Here is a 25900-nt window from a genome sequence, read left to right as displayed (position 1 = left end):
ACTATATTTGAATCATGTGATTTCGCATTTATGATAGTTCTTCACTTCTGGCATGTGCATTGAAATAAATGAATTAGGACTGATTAAACGTGTCAGAATGAATGTTTAATGAAATGTTAGAGATGAGATGACATACTCTCTGGGGATTGTTAAACGTTGAACAGAATGTAGCAGCTGAGCACACATTGGTGAAGCAGTCATACATGCATGATTTACATGTGTCAATAGACTATTTATTTGTGTGTCTCTTCAGACAGTTCAGACGAATTGCCATGGATATACGACGTTTTACTCCCGTAGACACTGTTTTGTATTGCTGCAGCTGACAATTTGAAAGTCAACATGCGGGCTCCTCTTTGTCCTGGGGTAAGGGCACTGATCGACATGGTCTTAGCTGCTGTCCAGAACCCTCAGCCGTCAACTCTACTTGTCTTTAAGGGGGATCTTAGAGGAACTATGGTGTCATGGAGGGGGTCTGGGCTGGAATGGAACTGAGGGGCCTGTAGGGACCCAAGTGATTTATTCACAAGCCAGGTGTTTACTCTTTAGCTCAAGACCGAATTGGTGTGTGTGGATTTAACCAATCAAGACTGTTGAAACAATTAGGGCTCAGACTGGTAGGCTTTTCCACGCTAGAGATGTGTGTCTGTGTGTGAGCCTCGTTTAATTAATGGAGTGACAACTGAGGACTTAAAGGAGTAAAGTCACTAGGAGTGTGAGAGAGGGCAAGCCAGTTCCTGTCGCACTCCTTGTTGTGTACACTTGGTGTGGGTGGGGGTTGGTTTGTTCAAATGTGTGTGTGTATATAGGGAAGGGAGGAGTTGTGGGGGAGGGTGGAGGTCTGAAGGCTGAGGGCTGGCATTTCTTGTCAAGGTCGTTCCATTTCCTCTCGTCAACACTGCCCCCCCCCCCCCCCCCCGCACATATTTTGGCCCAACGCAGACCCATTCCTGACGCTCTGACTACTTCTGAACCTATAGATGGCCTGCAGAAGATCGGAATGGGGGGCAAATCAAGCACCGGGGTCTTTGTTTAGCCCTGAATACTTCCATCTGCGTCATGAGGTGTGGTGATTATGACCCCTGCGTGTGCGATCCAGAGGAATGACCCCGGCGCGGCTCTCAGCACTTCTCTGCAATGAAGGAAACAAATGACAGGGAGGCTCTTCTAAGGCACAGCCTGACAAAGAGCTAGAATGTCTCTCCTTCGTTCAGAGCTTTGACTGTGTTTGTGCGTGAATACAGCCCTCCTGTCGAGTAGAAATAACAGGTATTATCATTAATAGTCCGTATTTGACCTGTTGGAAGGTGCTGACTATGCTACGTTGAGTTAAATTGAATTCTTGCACAGAGGGCTTTTCCAGCCGTAGCGGAGCTATGCAATACATCCATTAGAGTCATTTAATCAGTGTTAATGACACAGTCTTAAGATGATTAACGTGATTAGAGCCACACTCGCAATGGATTTTAGAGTCTAATTGTTATTGAAGTAAAATTGAGCCTGGGCCCTTTTTGAAAGACTTGTTTGCTCTTCCGTTGTGGTCGGTGTTGGTGCCTTATTCTGGTAGATATCCTACCCCTGGTTTGGCGGTTTGATGACTCGGTCAGGAATTTTCTTCCCGTTCCTACCAGGGTGAACATCTATCCCTCACCGCAGGTCTCTACCCTCCCTCTCATCATGCTTCAGGCTCGACCTCTCCAAGTGCAATTGCTCTGATTTGGCCCCGGCCATTGATCTGAATACGGAAACAATCAGCGTTAATAAGGGAGAGTGTCAGTATCTACCTCAAAACACGTTTCCATTTTCCCGAAGCCCCTTACCTCAGTATTGTCGGCGCTCTCTGCCGTATTAAAGTAAAGTACGGCGTAATGGCCGTTTATGGAGATTGCTCCTCTGCCGGCATGCAGCGGGTGAAATGATAGATTGAAAGCTGAGAGATTACTCTTCAACTGAGAGGGATGCACCTCCAATGAACCGCCCTGTGAGGAATCATGGGAGGGAGTCTGAAGCCAGAATATATTGCTTCTAATGGGCCATCCTGGAAGAGAGCGAGAGCCTTCGCAGCACTGCACATCACATCGGAGCCCATGAAAACAGGTTACTGCATCTTTCTATAAAGACAAACATTTCGGCACACATCTCCCCCCCCATTGACATGATGAACGACGTCTCCCGGGCTGCTCCCAAGGAAATAAAAGGCTTTTCTCTCGTCACATTTGTATCAATTGTGGTATTTTTTTCTGACAGTGTTTACTCTGTGACTGCTGTAGTAATGATCAGCGGAATAAATGCAGATGGGAGATGGGAGGGGGGTGTAGATCCTCTGCAGAATGCCTCTCCTCCTCTCCTAGCCAGGCCTCTCTGTGACAGGTGAAGTGATAAGAGAACAGCAAATACACCCCCCCTCCCCCATAAGGTGGGTGATGTGATGAGTAGGTGCCTGGCAAGAGAGAGAGAGAGTGTGTGTGTGTGCGCATGCGTGCACATGTTTGCATCTCTGACAGTGTTTTCTGTATATTTCCAAGTCACGGTCGATGATTGGTCCGCGTGTTTTGATGTTCCTGAGACATATCTGCATTGGTTGCGTGTATGTTGAAATTACAATCAATGGATTGTATTTTTCTGTTTTTTAGAGGAAGGGGTAGAACAAATGCTTTATGATCCCCCCCACACTCACACACACACACACACACACACACACACACACACACACACACACACACACACACACACACACACAACCTATACCAGCTGGTAGGGCAGGAGTTGCTGACATCATGGTCATTTGAGCAGCTCATGCAGGCTTAATGCAGGCTCCAGCCCAGCTGCAGTCTCTGCCTGGCCGTCCGTCCCTGATTCTGTCCCTGCATGTCTCCATGTGAGGCTCCAGCAGACAGGAAACCCTTCTCTAGGTCCATCTGCCACCCCCTCCTAGACCACAGAGCTCCTCTCCTTCCCTCTCCTCCTCTAGCCAAGACCTGCTGGTCCAAAGCGCTACCCAGCATTCAGCCTCTGAAAGGTAACCTCAGTGCTCTAGTCATTGAGTTGGGTTCGTTGTATTTCAGATTTCAGAGACATTTAGTACTCTCTGTACTGTTTATGGAGACATTTTGGATAAATTAACTTCCAGTTAACTTTATCTCAGTATGACTTGGATTTCTGATGAAGCTCCTCAGTTCCTCAAATCAAAATGGAGTAAACAAAGATGAACCAACAATTTGGATATATCCGCTGTGAGTGTTTTTTATTCCATTGGCTGTCATCCTCAGCCTGTGCTGTGAACATGTCAGTATTTTCTCCTCACCCGGAGGAGAGCAGTGTATTATTTTTAAAGAGCTGTCAGGGGGCTGATGCTGTGTTCACTCTGTGAGCCTACTGGCTTGTGGCTTGGTGACATCAGGGCTAGTCTGTCGCAGCTAGCTCGGTTAAGATAATTGCACCAGCACAGGGTGTCACAGCAGAGTTTTTTCTTTTATCTCAACTTGTTTGTTCAATTTCCAATGATAGCCGACCTCTTTACTGTCACTACTGAAAATTGCAATTGGTAGTTCCGGAAGGGCCACTCTCACCTTTCCCCTCCAAGAGTATTATGAGTTGTTCATCTATGTTGTACGACCAGGCTCTAATAAGATCATGTTATTACGTTATTGCGGGGAAAAGCTGGTAATCGAATACAGTACATCTGTCCATTTTCACTCGTTGTGGAAAAGCGATATAGAATGGGGGGGGGGGGGGGGGGGGTTGGGAGCATGGAAGATTCCTGTGACTGCCCTGACTGCGCTGCTCGCTTAAAGATTTATACCATAATCCTCTCATTGGAGTTATCGCAAGTGCTGGCTTAAGATTTGTTTAGCAAATGTCGTATGCATTAAGAGAGAGATCACTTAAAAGGATATGAATCTCAGCTAAAAGCAAAATACCATCATTAAGCTAGAGCTCAGCAGCAGCTGGAACAAACTATTATTGTAAATGTTTATTCGGTCTCTCTCTTTTCCCGCTGAAAGGCATGTTTAGAATGCAATTCTGGGGATCAGGATTCAGCCGTAAAATGTCCTTAGATCCCACAGTAGATTTAGCAAATTGTGAAGTCTGTGAAAGGTGAATTAAAGGTTGTGTTCAGTGGAAAACAAAGTGCATGAGGTTTGAGGGTTATTTTCTATAATCAGCTTCAAGGGGAGGCACATCCTTTTAAATTGACCACTTACATGTAAATCTGTTCTCCCGTTGCCCTTCCAACACTGTGACACACTTACAGTGCCTTCAGAAAGTATTCATACCCCTTGATTTATTCCACATTTTGTTGTTACGACCTGAATTCAAAATGTATTAAATAGCTTCTTTTTTTCTCTCTCATCTACACACAATACCCCATAAATATCAAATGTACATAAGTATTAACGCCCTTCAGTCAATACATGTTGTAATCGCTGCCAAAGGTGATTCTATCTGTTAGTCTTTCTGGATAAGTCTCTAAGTGCTTTGCACACCTGGATTGAATAATATTTGCACATTTTTTTTAATTCTTCAAGCTCTGTCAAGTTGGTTGTTGATCAATGCTAGACAGCCATTTTCAAGTCTTGACATAGATTTTCAAGATGATTTTAAGTCAACTGTAATTAGGCTACTGTGTTTTAGGGTATTGTCCTGCTGAAAGGTGAAAGGTCTCCCAGTGTCTGTTGGAAAGCAGGTTTTCCTCTAGTATTTTGCCTGTGCTTAGCTCTATTCCATGTATTTATATTTTTTAAAACTCCCTAGTCATTGCCAATGACAACCATACCCGATGACAAGCAGCTACCACCATGGTTGAAAATATGAAGAGTGGTATTCAGTGTTGTGTTGGATTTGCCCCAAACATAACACTTTGTATTCAGGACATAAATTACATTTATTTTGCAAATTATTTGCAGTTTTACTTTAATGCCTTATTGCAAACAGAATGCATTTAAAAATAAAAAAAAGTATTTTGTAAGGCATTCTTCTTCTCACTCTGTCATTTACGTTAGTATTGTGGAGTAACTACAATGTTGTTGATCCATCTGCAGTTTTCTCCTATCACAGCCATTCAACTCTGTAACTGTTTTAAAGTCACCATTGTCCTCATGGTGAAATCCCTGAGTGGTTTCCTTCCTCTCTGGCAACTGAGTTAGGAAGTATTTTTAGTGACTGGGTGCATTGATACATCATCCAAAGTGTAGTTAATAACTTCACCATGCTCAAAGTGATATTCAATGTCTGCTTTTGTTTTTTTTCCACCCATCTACCAATCAGTGCCTTTTCTTTGCGGGGCATTGTGAAATCTCCCTGGCCTTTGTGGTTGAATCTGTGTTTGAAGTTCACTGATCGACTGAGGGACCTTACAGATAATCGTATGTGTGGGGTACAGAGATGAGGTTGTCATTTAAAAATCATGTTAAACACAATTATTGTACACAGAGTGAGTCCATGCAACTTACTATGTGACTTGTTAAGCAAATATTTACTCCTGAATTTATTTTGGTTTGCCATAAGAATAGGGTTGAATACTTATTGACTCAAGACATTTCATCTTGTATTAATTTCAAAAGAATTCTAAGAACATTATTTCACTTTGACATTATGGGGTATTGTGTGTACTAAATATAAATGTAATCCATGTTCAATTCAGGTGTGAATTGAAAATTCCAAAAGGTGTGAATACTTTCTGAAGGCACTGTATGTGTTTACATGGCTAGAGTGCATTGCAGTTTAGGGGCTGCAGGTTGCCTAGTGGTTAGAGCGTCAAGCCAGTAACCGAAAGGTTGCTGGATCAAATCCCCGACCGGACAAGGTACAAATCTGTCATTCTGCCCCTGAACAAGGCAGTTAATCCACTGTTCCCTGGTAGGCTGTTGTTGTATATAAGAACGTGTTCTTAACTGACTTGCCTAGTTCAATGAAGGTTGAATGTGTCCAGAGTAGTAAAAACCATGTAAGCCAGTTGGATGTATAGTGCAGTTGGATGTATAGTGCAGTTGGATGTATAGTGCAGTTGGATGTATAGTGCAGTTGGATGTATAGTGCAGTTGGATGTATAGTGCAGTTGGATGTATAGTGCGGTTGGATGTATAGTGCGGTTGGATGTATAGTGCGGTTGGATGTATAGTGCGGTTGGATGTATAGTGCGGTTGGATGTATAGTGCGGTTGGATGTATAGTGCGGTTGGATGTATAGTGCGGTTGGATGTATAGTGCGGTTGGATGTATAGTGCGGTTGGATGTATAGTGCGGTTGGATGTAAAGTGCGGTTGGATGTATAGTGCGGTCGATGGACACATTTTTTTTAGTAAGAAGCTGGGTATGTTCCAAAAAGTACCCCGATTTTCTGTGAGTGGGCAACTGTCCATAATTTGCCAGAGGCCTAAGAGGCCCACCATCAATTTTGTATTGATGGATGAAAGCAGAGGGCCATTGAGCCCCAGTCTCCAAGGCAGGCCCTGTAAGTACTCTGATTAGCATGACGTCCTCAGTACTGTAATCACCTCTCTGACAGCCGGATGTGGGGGCAGCTATGGACAACTGCAATGCACTGTAGCCATGTAACCATATAGCCTGCTATCCCCACACAAAGGTATAAACGTTAGACTGGGGTTGACATTGTATGTCAACCTATTAAGGCTGAACCGTATGTTCTGCCCACACAATTGGTTAGTTTTTTTTCCCCTCTTTGTGTGCAAGACTCTGACTGAGGTTAAGGACAAAAACTTAACAGGAAAGTATTTTTAGATGGTCATTATTTCCCACCGTGTGGAATTTTAGTTGAAATGTTTTCCGTGGGTACAGTATGCTATGTGCTAATTCAATAACCACCCGGAGGAAATTTCACATTTTTTGTGAAGAGTGTGATTTCTTTCTCAGTGTTACAGTGTTACACGGTTCAGTCCAAAATGTTTTACTTAATAACATCGATGTTTATATAAGTACTTGTCTTCTAAAAGCTTTCACTTGCATTTAGCTTTGTGTTAGAATTCAACCTCAACATTGTTTGCCTCGTGGCACAAAATAAGTGACTTGACTTACTTTAAAAGAAGTGAAAAGGGGGAAGAAATATTCCACCTCACATTGACATCACGCTGCTGTGGCAATCACAAGCCACACATTTTGATTTGTTACAGAATTATATCGACTGTTGATTTATTTATATTCCCCTTCAACTTTTTATCTGGAGAATATGATTTCTGTCCCAGTTTACGATCACATCCCATGGCACCATAAAGTGCCCGCAGCGGATATACCAAACGGCTGCCTGTCGGAACCTGCAAGTGTCTCGGGCAGAATGATGGCGCATTAGGGATCGATCTGTGAAAATTTGATGGAAATGAGTGTTGTAAACATCCTGCCCCCCCCTCTCTCTGGCAGGTCATATTTGAGGCGGAGGTCTCTGACGGGAAGACAGGCTTCATTGCGATTGATGACATCCAGGTTCTGAGCTATCCATGTGGTAAGTCATTACACAGGCAGTAATTACCAGACACTCCTGCATTGCTGCTGATGGATTTTTTTTTGTTGTTGCTCTGCAAATGAAGATACGTAAGGTGACACTGTGGTTGAGGGGAAAGGTGAAGTGAGCAAGTTTTGCTGCTGGAAGACAATAGAGTGGGCTGACCTGCATTTGAAAACATCAGTGACTGTCGGCAGAGGATGGAATAAATAAATACATTAATAGATGAATCAGCCATGGGATAAAGGATAATTGTGCGCTCTCAGCATGGCTTTCTGGGTTGTAATAGCTGACTTCCACCCACTTCAGCACAATGAAGTACTTTAACTTTCAAAAATCCCTGGCTTCCCGATGACCTGACTATTAAATATACCGTAGTAGTGTTAAAAAAAATAATATGTTTTTACCCAGAGACCATTTCACAAAGACACAGTGAAAGCATGTTTCCGACAGCTCCCACAGACGCCAACATTCTGAGACGTCATTGGAAATCGACGTTTCATTAATTGAAGTGTTATTAAGAAAACGTTGTGAGTGTGTCCACAGTTGTTTGCGCTGTACTCACTCGTACACATCAAAAGGGCCCAAACGGAAAATTGTAATATTTCGATTTTTTCCCTCTCTTCCGTTTTGTCTAGAATCATTTGGATTAGTCTATCCAGGATGATAAAGGATTATATTAAATAATGGAAAGGCATCCCAATTAGGAGCACCAGCAACCACAGGGGGTAGTGATTTCACCTTCACTGATGAGGTCTACTAACTAGGAATGTAATCCTTTTGAACAGTGTAGTCAACCTTTTGTGACAGTTAATTATAAAGGGTGGGTAAAATGGCTGGTTTAGGGACACTGGACCCTTTGAGGACTAGACTGGTGCAGTCCAGTGTGTCCAGCCATGCGTCTTCTCCGGCTACCTCCTCCTAGGTTGCATCCCAAACGGCACCCTATCCCCGACGTGCACTACTTTTGACCAGGGCCCAATGTAGCGAATAGGGTGCCATTTGAGATACAGCCCTAGCCTCCACAGTAGCAGCATTCATTTAAATTGACAGCTGCATCCAGAGAAATGCTCAGTACTGAGCACTAGCCACCCCTCATTTGGCAGCGTGGTAAGTGGATTGATTCAGGGGACCGATACATCCCAGGCTAATTTGGAGCTAATCTGCTAATGCTGTCGCTCCAGAGGGTAATTTCAGTTGGATTTAACAATAATAATTATCCCTCAGTCTCAAACATTTACCCATTTATTACTTTGGAGAAACACATTTTAGTTTTTTAAGGAGTGTTAAGTATTTAGTGAGCACTATAGGAAAACAATCATATTCCTAGTAAGTGCGTGATCGCTCTTCAATAACAAATGCTGCCGATTTGGACCAATCGGTTAATCAGCAAGTGTCGTTTTCTTTTGCACTTTCGATGAAACCACTTGGTTCAAAGCGTCTGGCATGACCATATCCTCCTGGTTATCAGTGGCCACTGGCTCTGATCCCTGTCTCGAGGAGCTTGTACAGTGCTTTGCGAAAGTATTCGGCCCCCTTGAACTTTGCGACCTTTTGCCACATTTCAGGCTTCAAACATAAAGATATAAAACTGTATTTTTTTGTGAAGAATCAACAACAAGTGGGACACAATCATGAAGTGGAACGACATTTATTGGATATTTCAAACATTTTTAACAAATCAAAAACTGAAAAATTGGGCGTGCAAAATTATTCAGCCCCTTTACTTTCAGTGCAGCAAACTCTCTCCAGAAGTTCAGTGAGGATCTCTGAATGATCCAATGTTGACCTAAATGACTAATGATGATAAATACAATCCACCTGTGTGTAATCAAGTCTCCGTATAAATGCACCTGCACTGTGATAGTCTCAGAGGTCCGTCAAAAGCGCAGAGAGCATCATGAAGAACAAGGAACACACCAGGCAGGTCCGAGATACTGTTGTGAATAAGTTTAAATCCGGATTTGGATACAAAAAGATTTCCCAAACTTTAAACATCCCAAGGAGCACTGTGCAAGCGATAATATTGAAATGGAAGGAGTATCAGACCACTGCAAATCTACCAAGACCTGGCCGTCCCTCTAAACTTTCAGCTCATACAAGGAGAAGACTGAGCAGAGATGCAGCCAAGAGGCCCATGATCACTCTGGATGAACTGCAGAGATCTACAGCTGAGGTGGGAGACTCTGTCCATAGGACAACAATCAGTCGTATATTGCACAAATCTGGCCTTTATGGAAGAGTGGCAAGAAGAAAGCCATTTCTTAAAGATATCCATAAAAAGTGTCGTTTAAAGTTTGCCACAAGCCACCTGGGAGACACACCAAACATGTGGAAGAAGGTGCTCTGGTCAGATGAAACCAAAATTGAACTTTTTGGCAACAATGCAAAACGTTATGTTTGGCGTAAAAGCAACACAGCTCATCACACTGAACACACCATCCCCACTGTCAAACATGGTGGTGGCAGCATCATGGTTTGGGCCTGCTTTTCTTCAGCAGGGACAGGGAAGATGGTTAAAATTGATGGGAAGATGGATGGAGCCAAATACAGGACCATTCTGGAAGAAAACCTGATGGAGTCTGCAAAAGACCTGAGACTGGGACGGAGATTTGTCTTCCAACAAGACAATGATCCAAAACATAAAGCAAAATCTACAATGGAATGGTTCAAAAATAAACATATCCAGGTGTTAGAATGGCCAAGTCAAAGTCCAGACCTGAATCCAATCGAGAATCTGTGGAAAGAACTGAAAACTGCTGTTCACAAATGCTCTCCATCCAACCTCACTGAGCTCGAGCTGTTTTGCAAGGAGGAATGGGAAAAAATTTCAGTCTCTCGATGTGCAAAACTGATAGAGACATACCCCAAGCGACTTACAGCTGTAATCGCAGCAAACGGTGGTGCTACAAAGTATTAACTTAAGGGGGCTGAATAATTTTGCACGCCCAATTTTTCAGTTTTTGATTTGTTAAAAAAGTTTGAAATATCCAATAAATGTCGTTCCACTTCACGATTGTGTCCCACTTGTTGTTGATTCTTCACAAAAAAATACAGTTTTATATCTTTATGTTTGAAGCCTGAAATGTGGCAAAAGGTCGCAAAGTTCAAGGGAGCCGAATACTTTCGCAAGGCACTGTAGCTCTTCAGCGGCCGAGAGGCTAGAATGGATCCCCGACTAAGCTCTGTGTGAAACGAGGGTGTGCTGAACCACCCACCTCCTTAACCACCCATTGCACTGATCATAATGAACCAACTAAGCACACGCCCTAGCTGACACTGGGATTCTCAGTCTCTATTTTCGCCGTCGTCTCATAGCTAGTTAAATCACTATGGTTGGGACTTTATTTTGAATGGCACTAGCTCATTGGATCATCTCACTGTTCGATCTCCTCTTCCTCACTTCTCGGCCGCCTCTAGATCTCACACTTGGTAGTGCTCTCTCAGATTCTGTCTCTTTGTATGGGTTGTGCATAAAATATGCCTAATCCGTTTTCCTGCTGTAGTATACAGGCTAATTTGGGGGAGTACCCTTAGGCTGTGTTTTTGAATTCACTGCTGGATTATAGAACACAATTAAATTCACAATCACTCCAAAACATTAATTAAAAGAAAACATCTACAGGCAGTGAGTTTTCGTCCTCAAAGTCAAATTGAAGAAAGATAATTGAAGGAATGTTAAATGCAGCATCTTTAAACTTACCGAGAGAACACTTGGTGCCTCTGTACATTGACATAGTTAATGTATTCGAAAGTATGAACAGCCAAGCCATCGTTTGCCTCGTTAGATAATATGTAATAAGGATCCCTGGATGTTAACAACAGTGGGGAGCCAGACAACCGTTTTGACCATGTGGTCCTGTTGCGTTCAGATAGAGTTTAGCTCCTTTTCGTAAAACGTTCCTCCTAGTCATGTGTGCTCAGTTACCGCCGGCAGTGCTCCAGACTACCACACGGCATCTGGACTGCCAACCAGCCAAATCACCATGAATAATTTAGCTGTCCAGATCAAAACTTTGCTCGTTAATATTCTTCCTTCCAAATGTCTCTTCTTCCTTCCATCCTTCTCCTCATGTCGGTGCACCTAGGTTTCCTTTTCTTTGATATGTCTCTTTCCCTCTTGGGACACTAGTATCTTTTGATCAGAGGTGCTAGTGTGCGTATTGTCATAATCCAGGCTGTTCGTAGCAGTGGTGTGTGTTTACCTGTACCATTTCACCCTCTCAGCTCTGGCTGTGTCCGTGTGACAGATGAGGTAGAAGCTAGTAATTAGGACTTGGCTGTCTGACATGGCGAGGAGAGGGAGGTGCTGCATTGATCATGTCGTGTACGTTGCATTTATGACTGCTGTAATTGTTTTCTTCCCCCCGTAGATAAATCGCCTCACTTCCTGCGCCTGGGAGATGTGGAGGTCAACGCGGGGCAGAACGCTACCTTCCAGTGCATCGCTACTGGCCGGGATGCCAACAACAACAAACTGTGGCTGCAGGTAGGGACTGGGAGCGGGCAGGGCAGGATAACCACTGAACACCAGGACTCGTTATTAAATGGTGGGGTCATACTGTTGTTCATGTATCATACCAAAAGACAAAAACTGAGTTCAAAATTCAACCAAATTATAATCTATCACTTGGTATATCACTTGGCATTGTGTCCTCAAAACTCAAACACCTCTCTACACCATCTCAGATATGATACGCTACTCAAGGCAATGCCACATCTCTTTGGGGAAATGTCTATTATGAAAGAATGGAAAATCTATTTTGTCAGCTAGGGCTGCAGGAAAATCACTGTTCAGGTGACTGCATTGTCGAAGCCCCCCCCATGCCTAGGGTGAACTGATAAGGCCCACAGAGTTGAAGGGAGAGTGGGATGGATGGAGGGAGAGGAGGAGGAGGAGGTAGGGACGGAATAAGGGATAACTCCTCTCATGGATGACTGGGTGGGAAAGTGTGAGAGGTGATGTGACCATTTCGGTGCCGGCGGTCGTGGAGGTGAAACTGTAAAAGAGACAGTGCTGTCGACACCAAACTTGTCTGATAACGTTCGCCGCGATAAGCCCTTAGAGGAAGTGGCAGCTTAACAAACCCATTTATCCCTCTGAGATACACTTTTACAGTATGTGTTACTAGCTTGATGTGTCCTTGATGCCATGTTTGTTTTTGAGAAATTACTCCAGATTTGATATGTCCGCCATCATCTTCCTGATAGTGTAACGACCTTCCAATGAGTGCAAACGGATATGTTTTTTTCCTTGTTTTTATCGCGCAGAGGCGAAATGGGGAGGACATTCCCGTGGCGTCGACTAAGAACATCAACCACAGGCGGTTTGCTGCCTCGTTCAGACTGAAGGAAGTGACTAATCTGGACCAAGACCTTTATCGATGTGTCACCCAATCAGAGAGAGGATCTGGTGTGTCCAATTTCGCCGGGCTCATCGTCAGAGGTATGTGCCCTCTTCAGATGAACATCCATGCACATCTGTTTACTACCTTATAAATGATTGGTAGCAGCTCTTATTCAAGTCTAAGCGCTGTTAATTGTGGTTTTGGACTCAAATTTCTTCGTAAACATTATGCATGAATCAAAGATAAATATGTGAGGGAAAAAACAACTAGCATATGTTTATTCAGATGGAGGAGTTTGAATATTATTAGGATATTCAAATGAGAATCACCAAAGGGAAAATAAATACACAAGTTCTCATGTCATGATGTGTGAAGTCTGCTTGTGGGAATGCTTCTCAGATGGGGTCAGTGGAGAGCGCAGAGAGGCTTGGCGACGGGCCCTGCTTCAACAGACACCTCGCAAATCAGCAGACTTCTCTCTCTGAGCTGCTCTGCATATCTCCAGCCACACAGAGAATTAATACAGACAATCGTAGCATCTTCCCAGCTCCTACCTCCGCTCCCAACCCAGAGGAAGGGAGGGAAAGTGTTCTTGCATCAGTAAAGCAAATCCTATTGTTAGCGCAGGCCAGAGGGCCCCAGAACCCTGGTGTTAGAAGAGAGTTGAACATTAACTGCACTGACAGGTCCGATATCTCACTGGCGCTTGAAAACTGACATCCTGCTACAGCAATCCGAAAGATGGTAATTTTAAAGGAAATTTTGGGGCCATTGATACAGGCAGCCCATAATGAGAGCTGGCAAGGAGTTGCCCGTTGTCGATTATGGCCTAAGGGTAACAGTTTATTAGTGGGTCCTCTGCCAAAACCGAAGTGACAGAGGATGCTGCCGGCAATTTTGGTCCGCTTTGTAACAAATGAAAATTTAAGTGGCAAATTCCTTTCACTGAAGAACTATTGATCTATGTGTCCCCCAGCGGTGAGGGAAACAACACCAAGCGGAACACAATTCACTTCGTCATGAGGTTCGCGCAGCTCCCAGAGTTCTTTGAGTAATGATGTTGCCCCCTTGCTAGTAGAAACAAAACTTTATTGACAATACTGCTCATTGGAACAGGGCCTACAACAAACATGCCTGGTGCGCTCCACTTTAACAAATCAAAGGAAAAGCAGCCTGTTAACGGCTTTGATGGTGATGTTTCTTACGGCTTATTGAAAGGCTTCGTGGTTGACCTTAGGTGCAATTCTCAACATGGTATTTCTTATCCAAGGCTTTATGATTAGGAATCCATGGGAAATATGTGCTTCATCTTAAAGGTTCTAGTATGTTGTCTTGTGAATGTATGCACAATTGTGTGTGTACACTGACTGTTGTGTAGATAGTGTGTGCTGTCATCTCCCACCGGGGTGTGCGTGTGGGGGCCAGTGTGCCACCCTGCCGTAAACAAACTGTCTGATTGGTGGCAGACACGAATGTCAGCTGAGGAGCAGGCTGGGAGATATTTTCTGCTTAAAAGTAGATTCAAACTCAGTACCTGCCAGCTCTTTCCCCACTGAAGAAAGGCTCCTGCTTGACAATCCCCGGCTCAAAGAGAGATTGTTAAACTCTGATGAAGCCTCATAATGATGCCAAAGGAAGAACTTGGAAGGCACACAAGAAAAGAGAAACGCGTCAACAAAGGAAAATATTCTAATGATATGAATATGGAACTGGGTTGATTCCAATGCACGGGGGAACAAATTTAAAAAATATTGGTTTAGAATGTATTTTTGTGATGTGCAAATTTAACCTGAAATGAACTCCAAGCAGTCTGTGGACTGTTTGCTTCTTAACCACAGGGTTTTAAGAGGCAGAATGATTGTGTCACCTTGTAGATGATAGTCTAATACCATCAGCCCAAACAGTGTCTACATGCAGGAGGTAAAGTGGGGGAGACGGGTGGAGGAAGGGATCACTCCGCTGCGTCTTGTAATGCCATCAGTCAGCTGTAGATTGCTGCGTGCACTTTGCTATTTCAAGGCCTGCCTAGTCGCTGTCATCTTTTGCCTCGGAGCTTATCATTAACTTCAAAATAAACCAGAGCGGACCTGAACGTTTCCTCCTGCACAAAATGAAGTTGCTGCAGCACACTCTTTTTTCTCTCTCTATACATCTCTCATTTCTTTTCTCACTCCCCTTCCTCCCCCTAACCCGCTCCTCCTTCCCATTTTTTTTTGATCAAGCTACTGCCTTGGAGATTGTCGACTGCATCGGCAATAAATGAAAATCAATTACTATTAGAATGGCTCCGGGGCTATGGATGCTTGGGGCTGGGTCAGAGCAGTCAGAGCAGAGCTGCAGGCTGGCCAGTCAGTAGCCTAAGTTGTGCGACGGCACGGCTGATGTTTAGCGGCGCGGCCTGCTGAAGGATGAGAGATGGATGAGACAAGGTTCAAGGAGCAGTAATGCGAGGGCTCTGCGATATCATTCCACACTGTCACCCCACATGTGATGGATGGGCTGCTGGGGAAGAAGCAATATTAGATGATGAAAGATTCATCATCATCTCCCTCCCCTCCCCCCTCTGCCCGCCCGCCACTATCTACCTGCTCAGTCCTACTGTTACTATCATCCTGCCACTGTTATGAAGCCCTAAATGGGGAGAGTCAGTCAGCCTGCCTGCCTAGTACCTGTCATGGAAGGCTGTTAAAACGCCTGCTTGCTAAAGCCTTCTGCATGCATGCTACTGTGCATTTTATTGCAAGCGTATTTATAGTTTTTCAGTTGAAAGAAGCCATTTTGGGTGTCATTTACTCCAGACCTTCTCTGTTATGTTTATGCCGTTTCCTCCAAACGTCTTAATGAAATGAGAACGGTCCTCGCCTACAGGTACAAGTACAAATTAGGTTGGCAATTGCCTCTGCATTTAAATGGCTTTTTTCCTCGTTCTATTTTTTTTCCGTTGATGGTGTTGGTTCGTTTTCCTGGAAAACTACTTTGTGTTCCACAAAGAGAGCACTTCTGGGACGTTATCCACCATCACCACCATACACGATCAGCGGTTTCAATAATGAATTGTTTTGATTAAATCAATTGTGAAGATGCTTCTGGTTTGTTTTAGTTGGAGTCTATAAGCAATCCAGTATTTTGACCCAATGTATTTACCTGGGAAAAAAAGGATTTCAGGAATTCAAAAAATAAAGAAAATACACAGACACATTTCTGGTGCCCTTTTTAAGGGAACAGTAAAAATATACATGTAACATGCATTTTCATATATTCTTTCTGCTTTTCGTATATGATTTCTGGCACTAGTACGGTAGGTCCACAGTAGTTGTGTCCGTTTCAAATGCTCTTATCTTATTGAATTATGAGAAATTAGATTTGTCAGAGCAGCCCAATCATTTTTACAGCACACGTCTCATGCACAACTAATGAGACAGAGAGAGATGAATTGGCGTAGAAAACCAGGAAGCAAACACAATTAAAAACTCCTGGGAACTCTCTACAGGGGAGTGTCCTGGGTTCAGGTATTGTGTGTTCCACAAAGAGAGCACTTCTGGGACGCTATCCACCAGCACCACCATACACGATTCACTAGCTTATTATAGAGCTACGTCCAATGCAAAAGAGCTAAACAATGACTTTCTAATTTATGGTCTTCTGTTGGGGCTTAATTCAAGCAAATAACAATTTGTCTCAAGAACACAATGTATATTTGTATGCCCTGCAGGGCTAAACACTAAACAGGTCCTTTTTTGTAGATAATTGTTAGGTTCAACAGACAAAAGCATGGGTCACGTCAGATGGGGGCCCTACGAGCCAAATTTGATCCACTTTTCAGGCTGAATCAAAGCACTGGATTCCATGTTTATGACTCAGTGTAAGCGCTATTTATACACTGGGTACACAAACTCTTTCCATTACATAGACTGACCAGGTGATTCCAGGTGAAAGATATGATCCCTTATTGATGTCACTTGTTAAATCCACTTCAATCAGTGTAGATGAAGGGGAGGAGACAGGTTAAAGAATGATTTTTAAGACATGGAATGTGTACGCGTGCCATTCAGAGGCTTGGGTCCAGAACTGCAACGCTGCTTGGTTTTTCGTGCTAAACAGTTTCCTGTGTGATTCAAGAATGGTCCACAACCCAAAGGACAGCCAAACAATTTGACACAGCTGTGGGAAGCGTTGGAGTCAACATGGGCCAGCATTAGATGATCTGTTATGTTACTGTCCATATGTAGCTTGTTTTTGGTCACAACTTCAGGAATGGCTGAAGAATTGCAAGATTTAACTGGAGCTAACTCTGCAAATAGCTCTGCTGTGTGCTTTAGAAAGTCAGTCAATCGATTAATAATATAATAATGCACTTAGTAAAAATGTTTCTTTAATTTACAATCTGTTGAAACTATGATAATAGAAAGGTTCAGAACCTTTGTGAAACTTCACAGCACAGTTGAAAAAGATGGCAAATAGAAATCTGGATGGTCTTCAGAGGTCACTGGGAGGGGTTGAGGGTAGCTGAAGGCTTGGACTAAAAACGAACAAAAGATAACTATTGTAAAATATACTGTGTCCGTAAATTGTATATAGTATGTAAAAGCCTAAGCGTTATTGTTCATTAGTTTACTCCAACTAGGGGAGGGGTGGTAGGGTTAGAGGAAAATAATAAAGGAAAATATATCAAAATATATATATTCTATATACAGTACCATTCAAAAGTTTGGACACCTACTCATTCCAGGGTTATACTTTATTTTTACTATTTTTTACATTGCATTCTCTCAACCAGCTTCATGAGGTAGTCACCTGGAATGCATTTAAATTAACAGGTGTGCCTTGTTAAAAGTTAATTTCTTTCTTTCTTAATGCTTTTGAGTCAATCAGTTGTGTTGTTAAGGTAGGGGTGGTATACAGAAGATAGCCCGATTTGGTAAAAGACCAAGTCCATATAATGGCAAGAACAGCTCAAATAAGGTAAGAGAAATGACAGTCCATCATTACTTTAAGACATGAAGGTCAGTCAATGCGGAAAATTTAAAGAACTTTGAAAGTTACTTCAAGTGCAGTCGCAAAAACCATCAAGCGCTATGATGAAACTGGCTCTCATGAGGACCTCCACAGGAAAGGAAGACCCAGAGGTACCCCTGCTGCACAGGATAAATTCATTAGTTAACTGCACCTCAGATTGCAAACCAAATACAGTGGGGCAAAAAAAGTATTTAGTCAGCCACCAATTGTGCAATTTCTCCCACTTAAAAATAAAAAATCCAGAAAATCACATTGTAAAAATCACTGCTCTAGAGGAGATCTGTATGGAGGAATTGGCCAAAATACCAGCAACAGTGTGTGAAAACCTTGTGAAGACTTACAGAAAACGTTTGACCTCTCATTGCCAACAAAGGGTATATAACAAAGTATTGAGAAACTTTTGTTATTTGACCAAATACTTATTTTCCACCATAATTGCAAATAAATTCATTAAAAATCCTACAATGTGATTTTCTGGATTTTTTTTTCTCATTTTGTCTGTCATAGTTGAAGTGTACCTATGATGAAAATTACAGGCCTCATCTTTTTAAGTGGGAGAACTTGCACAATTGGTGGCTGATTTAAATACTTTTTTGCCCTACTGTAAATGCTTCAGAGTTCAAGTAACAGTCACATCTCAACATCAACTATTCAGAGGAGACTGTGTGAATCAGGCATTCATGGTCAAATTTCTGCAAAGAAACCACTACTAAAGGACACCAATAATAAGAAGAGACTTGCTTGGGCTAAGAAACACAAGAAATGGACGTTAGACCAGTGGAAATCTGTCCTTTGGTCTGATGAGTCCAAATTTGAGGTTTTTGGTTCCATGTATTTGTGAGACGCAGAGTAGGTGAACAGATTATCTTTGCATGTGTGGTTCCCACCCTGAAGCATGGAGAAGGAGGAGTGATGGTTTGGGGGTGTTTTGCTGCTGACACTGTCAATGATTTATTTATAATTCAAGACACACTTAACCAGTATGGCTACCACAGCATTCTGCAGCAATACTCCATCCCACTCCACCTCCACAATTACCCGACCTCAACCCAATTGAGATGGTTTGGGATGAGTTGGACCGCAGAGTGAAGGAAAAGCAGCCAACAAGTGCTCAACATATGTGGGAACTCCTTCAAGATTGTTGGAAAAGCATTCCAGGTGAAGCTGGTTGAGAGAATGACAAGAGTGTGCAAAGCTGTCATCAACACAAAGGTTGGCTACTTTGAAGAATTTAAAATATATTTGATTTGTTTAGCACTTTTTTGGTTACTACATGATTCCATATGTGTTATTTCCTAGTTTTGATGACTTCACTGTTATTCTACAATGTAGGAAATAGTAATTTTAGTTTTTTAATAAAAACCTTGAATGAGTAGGTGTCCAACCTTTTGACTGGTACTGTATATATATTTTTTAAACAATACCAAACATACAAATGCAAATGACAGCATACAAATGCACACAAACATCAACATCACACCTGCTCACACCCCCATCTCCAGCGCGCACATCACTCTCTGCCACATGGCCTCAAACTGCACCATTTTGTTTCGCTCCGTCGCCCACACACTTTCAACATTTTACCTTTCCATTGTGTTATCGATGGAGCATTGGTTGATTTCCAGTTTTTAAGTCTACATTTTTTCAAGATGATTGATGTGAAAAGTATCTCACTTCACCCTCATATGCCATGTATTGAAATATGCAGAGAGACAGATTAATATACAGTGCATTCGGAAAGTATTCAAACCCCTTGACTTTTCCCACATTTTTGTTAGGTGATTTTTCCCTCATCAATCTACACACAATACCCCATAATGACAAAGGGAAAACTATAATTTTACAAAGTGTTTGCAAATGTATTAAAAATAAAAAACATACCTTATGTAAATAAGTATTCAGACCCTTTGCAATGAGACTTGAAATTGAGCTCAGGTGAATCCTGTTTCCATTGATCATCCTTGGTGTTTCTATAACTTGATTGGAGTCCACCTGTGATAAATTCAATTGATTGGACATGATTTGGAAAGGCACACACCTGTCTATATTATATAAGGTCCCACAGTTGACAGTACATGTCAGAGCAAAAACCAAGCCATGAGGTTGAAGGAATTGTCCGTAGAGCTCTGAGACAGGATTGTGTCAAGGCACAGATCTGGGGAAGGTTACCAAAAATGTCTGCATCATTGAAGGTCCCCAAGAACACAGTGGCCTCCATCATTCTTAAATGGAAGAAGTTTGGAACCACCCTGACTCTTCCTAGAGCTGGCTGTACTGGACAGAGTTCCACTGTGGAGATGGGAGATACTTTCAGAAGGACAACCATCTCTGCAGCACTCCACCAATCAGGCCTTTATGGTAGAGTGGCCAGACAGAAGCCACTCTTCAGTAAAAGACACATGACAGACAGCTTGGAGTTTGCCAAAAGGAACCTAAGGACTCTCAGGACATGAGAAACAAGATTCTCTGGTCTGATGAAACCAAGATTGAACTCTTTGGCCTGAATGACAAGCTACATGTCTGGAGGAAACCTGCCACCATCCCTACATTGAAGCATGGTGGTGGCAGCGTCATGCTGTGGGGAGTGCAACTCAACATTAAAAAGGTGTTCCTAATGTTTGGTATACTCAGTGTACATGTACCACAGTTTTTGATAAACGTATGATTAAGTGGAAGGTAAACAGGTGGACATGAATAAAATGTACTGCAAGCAGAATGTGGAATGGCAGACGTTGTGATGGTAATGTGTGTTCACGAAGATGATCTGGGCAGGATGGGCTAGCACCAGTACAGTGACTATCAGATTGGACTTAATGTGATCTCTGAGTATTGCCACTGCTGTTGAATTAGCTTCAACAAATGAGTCGGCCGACAGCCATCTGGCCTGGGAGAAGAGAAGAGGGAAGAGAAGAGGGAAAAGAAGAGGCCTGCATGATGTGCAGAGCCGGAGACCAGCTTCATCCGAGTACGTTAAACAACGCTCTGCCCTTATGTCTCCTTATCAAATCTTATTGGTCACATACACATATTTAGCAGATGTTATTGTGGGTGTAGCAAAATGCTTGTAAGAAATAACACACACAAAAAAAAATACTGCAAAGTTGCTTAGGAGCTAGAAGCAGAGATGACTGGAAGTGGAACCATCTGGTTGGTCTGAGATTGTTTGATAGTTTGGTGCCCCCGGACCCCATTCTAACTTTAACTTCTTGCTGTTGAATTCATTGGGTGTATGACACAAATCTCATTAGATTGATTATCGATTTTGAAAGGAGAGTCCAAATGGGTCATTAAAAAAAAGAGTTATCCAGACTTTTTTAGTTGGATACTTCTGATTGAATAGATACTATGTTGTCTGCAATAAAATACAGACATGGAAAGCTTTTGCCAAAAATGGATAATGTCCCCAATTGAAATGCCTTGTAGTATGTAGTTTAGCTGTGCTAAACCATATTCTCTGTTTCCCTCCTGTCTCCCCCAGAACCCCCGCGGCCTATCGCACCCCCTCAGCTGCTGGGTGTTGGTCCCACCTACCTTCTGATACAGCTCAATGCCAACTCTATATTCGGGGACGGCCCTATCATTCTAAAGGAGGTGGAGTATCGTATGACTTCAGGGAGCTGGATAGAGACCCATGCTGTCAACTCCCCTAACTACAAGCTGTGGCACCTGGACCCAGACACAGAGTACGAGATCCGTGTCCTGCTCACCAGACCAGGGGAGGGTGGCACCGGCCAGTCTGGACCACCTCTCATCACCAGGACCAAGTGTGCCGGTAAGTCTCCATCTTCATCCTTCCTTCCTTCCTTTCTCTCCGTTGTTTTTAATTTTCTCTTTTTTGCTCCCTGTTGCCTCTCTCTGCGTTCCACTGCTCTGATATTTGCATACAGATAATTGCCTTGGGTGCTTTTAGAAAACATAATTGGAAAAGTCAGGGAAAATAAACAAGGTTCCTGGTAGAGGTAGTGTCATGGCCGTCACTCACTAAGAGTTCCTTTCAGATGTCGGGGGTGGGGGTGTTTCTAAGGAAATAAACTAGCATGCTTTTCAGAACGAACCTTGCCAGTATTTACCCCGAGGTCCATGGATGACAAACCTGAGGCAGGAATTCTCATTCATTTCTGTCGGGCGGCGTGATACACAGTCCCGGGTTGCCATGGCATCTGCATTTAAACAGCACATCAACAAGGCGGAGACTATATACAGACGTTATATGGGGGAGCACATAGTGGAGCGTTTGTGTACGGAGAAGGAATCTGAAGATGGAAAGTGGTTATTAAGAATAATGCGGAATGTATGCAGTGTTTCATTACTCTGGGCATTGCCTTTCCATCAGCCTGAGACACTATCCATCTATTCCCATGCCTCACCCTCAGATGTGAATAGACCAGCTGTATTCCCAGATTGACATTCAGAGTGGGGACTCTCTGTCGTTTTGTGTTTCCTCTTGGCTACTGTCCAGTTGTGGAGTGAGGTTTTCCAGGGGACATAGTCCAGGTACAGTCCTGTAGTCTGCTCGGGAGGAGATGCCTACTCCATGTCACTGCTTTCGTCCATCACAGCCAATCATATCATTGAATTATGTGCTGCCCATGGAATTGGCAGGAATGGAAATGGCAGGAACGCATTATATGTTTGTAGCAATACAGGAAGCGTATATATCAATATCTTCCTCTTCCTTAGTTTGTCCTACATCTCACTGCACGCTCCCACCTAGCAGAATGCATGAGGATTTTTTTCTAGTTTCATATTTTGGTGTTCAGACCCTGACATCCACAGCAAAAGGAATCCTTGTTGATTAGGAAGTCTATTTGAGAGATGTAGGCACCAGGTATCTGTGTAAATAGAAGTTGTGATATGGCTATGATCTCAGCAGACACATTTTTGATAACTGGGCTTAAAAGAGGCAGCCTAATTCTATTTTTTTTTAAGTATATCCTGTATGTATGACAGACGCTTTTATACTAGACTACACTTCCCCTAGATTCCTTTTGAGATTATTAGTTTATCGCCAGTAAGAATTTTATGGCATCGTAGCATGGATCATTTCCACTAATGGGTTTCCCAGCTTCTATACCTGGAATCAAGTTGAATGACAACATCAAATAATTGCAAGAAGTCATTAGGGATGTTCTCCCACAGTAGCATCACGGGTCACAATCAGATAGTATGTGTCTTACGTGACAGGGGACAGAGGAAACGGGATATCCTTGCTTTGTATCTAAAATGCAAATATTAAGCATCTGAGCATCTTCCTCCCCATCCCGGAACGGGTGCCATGAGCAAGTGCAGGCCAAAAATGGCAAACAGTGCTCAGAGATTTCTTATGTACGTGTTCTCCTACACAAACAAAATCCACTTCCTCTCGCATTGTTTAACCTTTTTCCTGTGAACTTCAGGTTATTTTCACTAGCAGTACATTACTATTAGGACAAGGGCTCCTGGGTAGCAGAGAGGCGGGGTGGCTCGACAGACTAGTCAATGTCACGTTTCCTGATTTGCAGGGTGAGCGAACACATTATGAAAATCCTCAGGGCGCCTCTCTCCAGAGAGTTTGTATTTGTATTTATATATATTTTTTGCATGCTCCCTATGTAATTTACTTCTTACAAATGTCATGCCATTTCAGCAAAATAACGTATTGATCATTTCCCCATGCCTCACTGTTAAATAACAAAGAAAAAAACGATTTCGAAGGCCGGGGAATGAAATCTAATAATTGCTGGTGCATGTTACTGCCACCATTTATTGCTGCATAGAATTCACGTTCCATATATTTCTCTTTCCCCACCATTTTGTGTAATAGTATTGTTGTACTGGGAAAATGGGTGGGTCCATTAGTGTCTGGTTTATATTACGGTGGTGGCATTCCTACCACGTTGTCACTTTGTCGTCTGTCCCAGCACATTAAACAGATATCATGCACCACCATGGTTCCCAGCTGTGCTTCATTTCCCCCGACTGCTTCAGACCACGTAGACTCCGCCGTAAGTCCCCCATTTCCTGCCATAAACACTGCCAAGAAGAGAAAAGAAAGCATAAGAAACGATCTTGCTTGCTGTTGCCTTTAAGTTGGATGTATGTATGTGTGTGTGAATAGGTGTGGCACGATTGTGGAAGAACTGTACTATTGTGTAAGTGTCTCAGATTTCCTGAGGGAAGCACATGACACGGTGCTGCTGGAATAGCCACCTGAGCCCTATTGGACTGGTTACCTACCAGCAGACAGCAGACTGGGACTGAGGGTTAGAGAGGAGGGAAAATATAGTGAACGAGAGACGGAGCAGGTCTGCTTTCCCACGGGAAGGGTTTTCTTTCATCACCGTCGAGACAAACCACTCACCCACACAATAGTGAGACAACATGGAGGACTGTTGGTCTCATCAAGACCTCTCTCTTCAGCTAGCCAAGCAACACCTCCTGCAAGCAGAATCGATGAGTAAAACATCATTAAACGGCTACATTCAACTGGAGATTTCAAATATTAAAGATGTAGCTTCATCATCATCATTACTCAATAAGTGTCCCATGTCTGGTAGAACGAGCAGAGGCTTCATTTGGACCCGTTTCTTATTGAAAGTATAGATTCAGCAGTCCTCTGCACTCTATGCTCCAAGAACCTAAAGTGTTTTCCATACCACTGCCTGCTCAAAACTCCTCGGCTGGAAATTAGATTGCGTATAATGAAATGAACAGACCACTCGGTTCCTAATGCCCAGTAGGGGTTTTACCGGAGAGTGTTGAAATGTTGTCGCCTTTTAAATTCAAACAGGAAACACCGTATTGACTGGAGAGGAAATAGTAGAGTTGTTAAGCTGACACTTGCACTAGAACAGTTTCCTGCCTGACAGACAGGCAGGGGAAATTAATGCTCTTAGTGCACCGTACGGCTTTGATTCGCCTGTACTCATGCATTTCTACGAGCACCTCAAGTCGCGCTAAAAACGCCTTTTGCCATCTGTAACCAACCTGATTGGTTTTAATAGTTCTACATGTCTGAGCATGTTGTGCGTTCAGAGCGTCACAGGCTAGGATAAGCTCTTGAAGCCAGTTCAAAAAGCAATTAACTCTGCCGAACTAGCTAGCACTGCACTTGGTCCTCAGCCGTATACTTTATCCCTTCTCCTCCAGACAGAGTAGTCCTGCATGGGCTTTAGTAATATCCCCCTTAAAATGTTGAAGAGCATTGGGATGGAGCAAAAGTAGCCATATGTGTGCCAAATGGCAACCTATTACGGTTCTGTGGGCCCTGTTCAAAGGTAATTGCACAAAAAAAAAGGGAATAGGGTGTCATTTGGGAAGAATCCCATGTCTAGGTTGTGTTGAGGCTGATGTATCCACTGTCTAGTGATGGAGTGTCAGGTTTCCTTTGACTGACAAACACAACAGAGGCCTAATCTATCAGGGCGATGTTTCAGGACCACTCTGTCAGTGTTTTCTCCAAGGACCTCAGTCGGTGTGAGAGTCGGGACGTCGTACTCGTGGCAAGACACCATTCCAATTAGTAAAGGTAATAGAGAACCACGAGCGGCTGACCATCACATTGCTGATTACACAGAAAAAGGGTATACTGATTACTACTGAATGACCTCTCTGGGCTGACATTTGCAGTGGCAGGCCTTTTTATTGGAGGCAATTTCAATGAAATCACCGGCGGCCCTTCAGATGAACAGTCGATCCAATAACAACCTAAGGAGAGCCAAGGTCAACAGTTCAACCTGTCCTGTGGTACTGAAAGGAATGCATTCGGTCAGGATTTTGTCCACCTTTCACTAATGTGTTGCCAAGGTATTTGATTTGGTGTATGCGATCACTAATTGTCGCCATCTATTTGCTGAACGCCGAAGGGACCGGCGATTAGGAGTCTCAAGACAAACCTTCCGAACACAACGGGCGTGTTTAGTGATGCGGTGAGGACTATTTCCTCTCAGGTGCAAAACACACAGGTCTCCACCCCTCCACTCTCATATGCACATTGACTTTCCACACATGATCAATGCTCAGTCTTACATATTGATTTTGATTGGGCCCTGCAGCCAGAAATACTATTTAGGGGTCTAATTCTTTGAGTTCTGCATTCATTT

General features: G+C 43.1%; 1 protein-coding gene across 9 annotated transcripts in view; it reads left to right on the top strand.

Moving 5' to 3' along the window:
• LOC139407077 (protein tyrosine phosphatase receptor type K) overlaps positions 1–25900 on the top strand; it is a 150488-nt gene that overhangs the window by 63674 nt on the left and 60914 nt on the right. For all 9 annotated transcript variants that reach the window (XM_071150423.1, XM_071150421.1, XM_071150418.1 and 6 more), the window contains exons 4-7: positions 7374–7455; positions 11829–11944; positions 12727–12901; positions 21298–21591. In XM_071150423.1, the coding sequence (XP_071006524.1) occupies positions 7374–7455; positions 11829–11944; positions 12727–12901; positions 21298–21591 (667 nt within the window). The remainder of the gene's footprint in view (positions 1–7373; positions 7456–11828; positions 11945–12726; positions 12902–21297; positions 21592–25900) is intronic.

This window comes from Oncorhynchus clarkii, chromosome 4, assembly GCF_045791955.1.
Source record: "Oncorhynchus clarkii lewisi isolate Uvic-CL-2024 chromosome 4, UVic_Ocla_1.0, whole genome shotgun sequence".
Taxonomy (NCBI): domain Eukaryota; kingdom Metazoa; phylum Chordata; class Actinopteri; order Salmoniformes; family Salmonidae; genus Oncorhynchus; species Oncorhynchus clarkii.
This window is presented reverse-complemented; position numbering and strand designations above follow the sequence as displayed.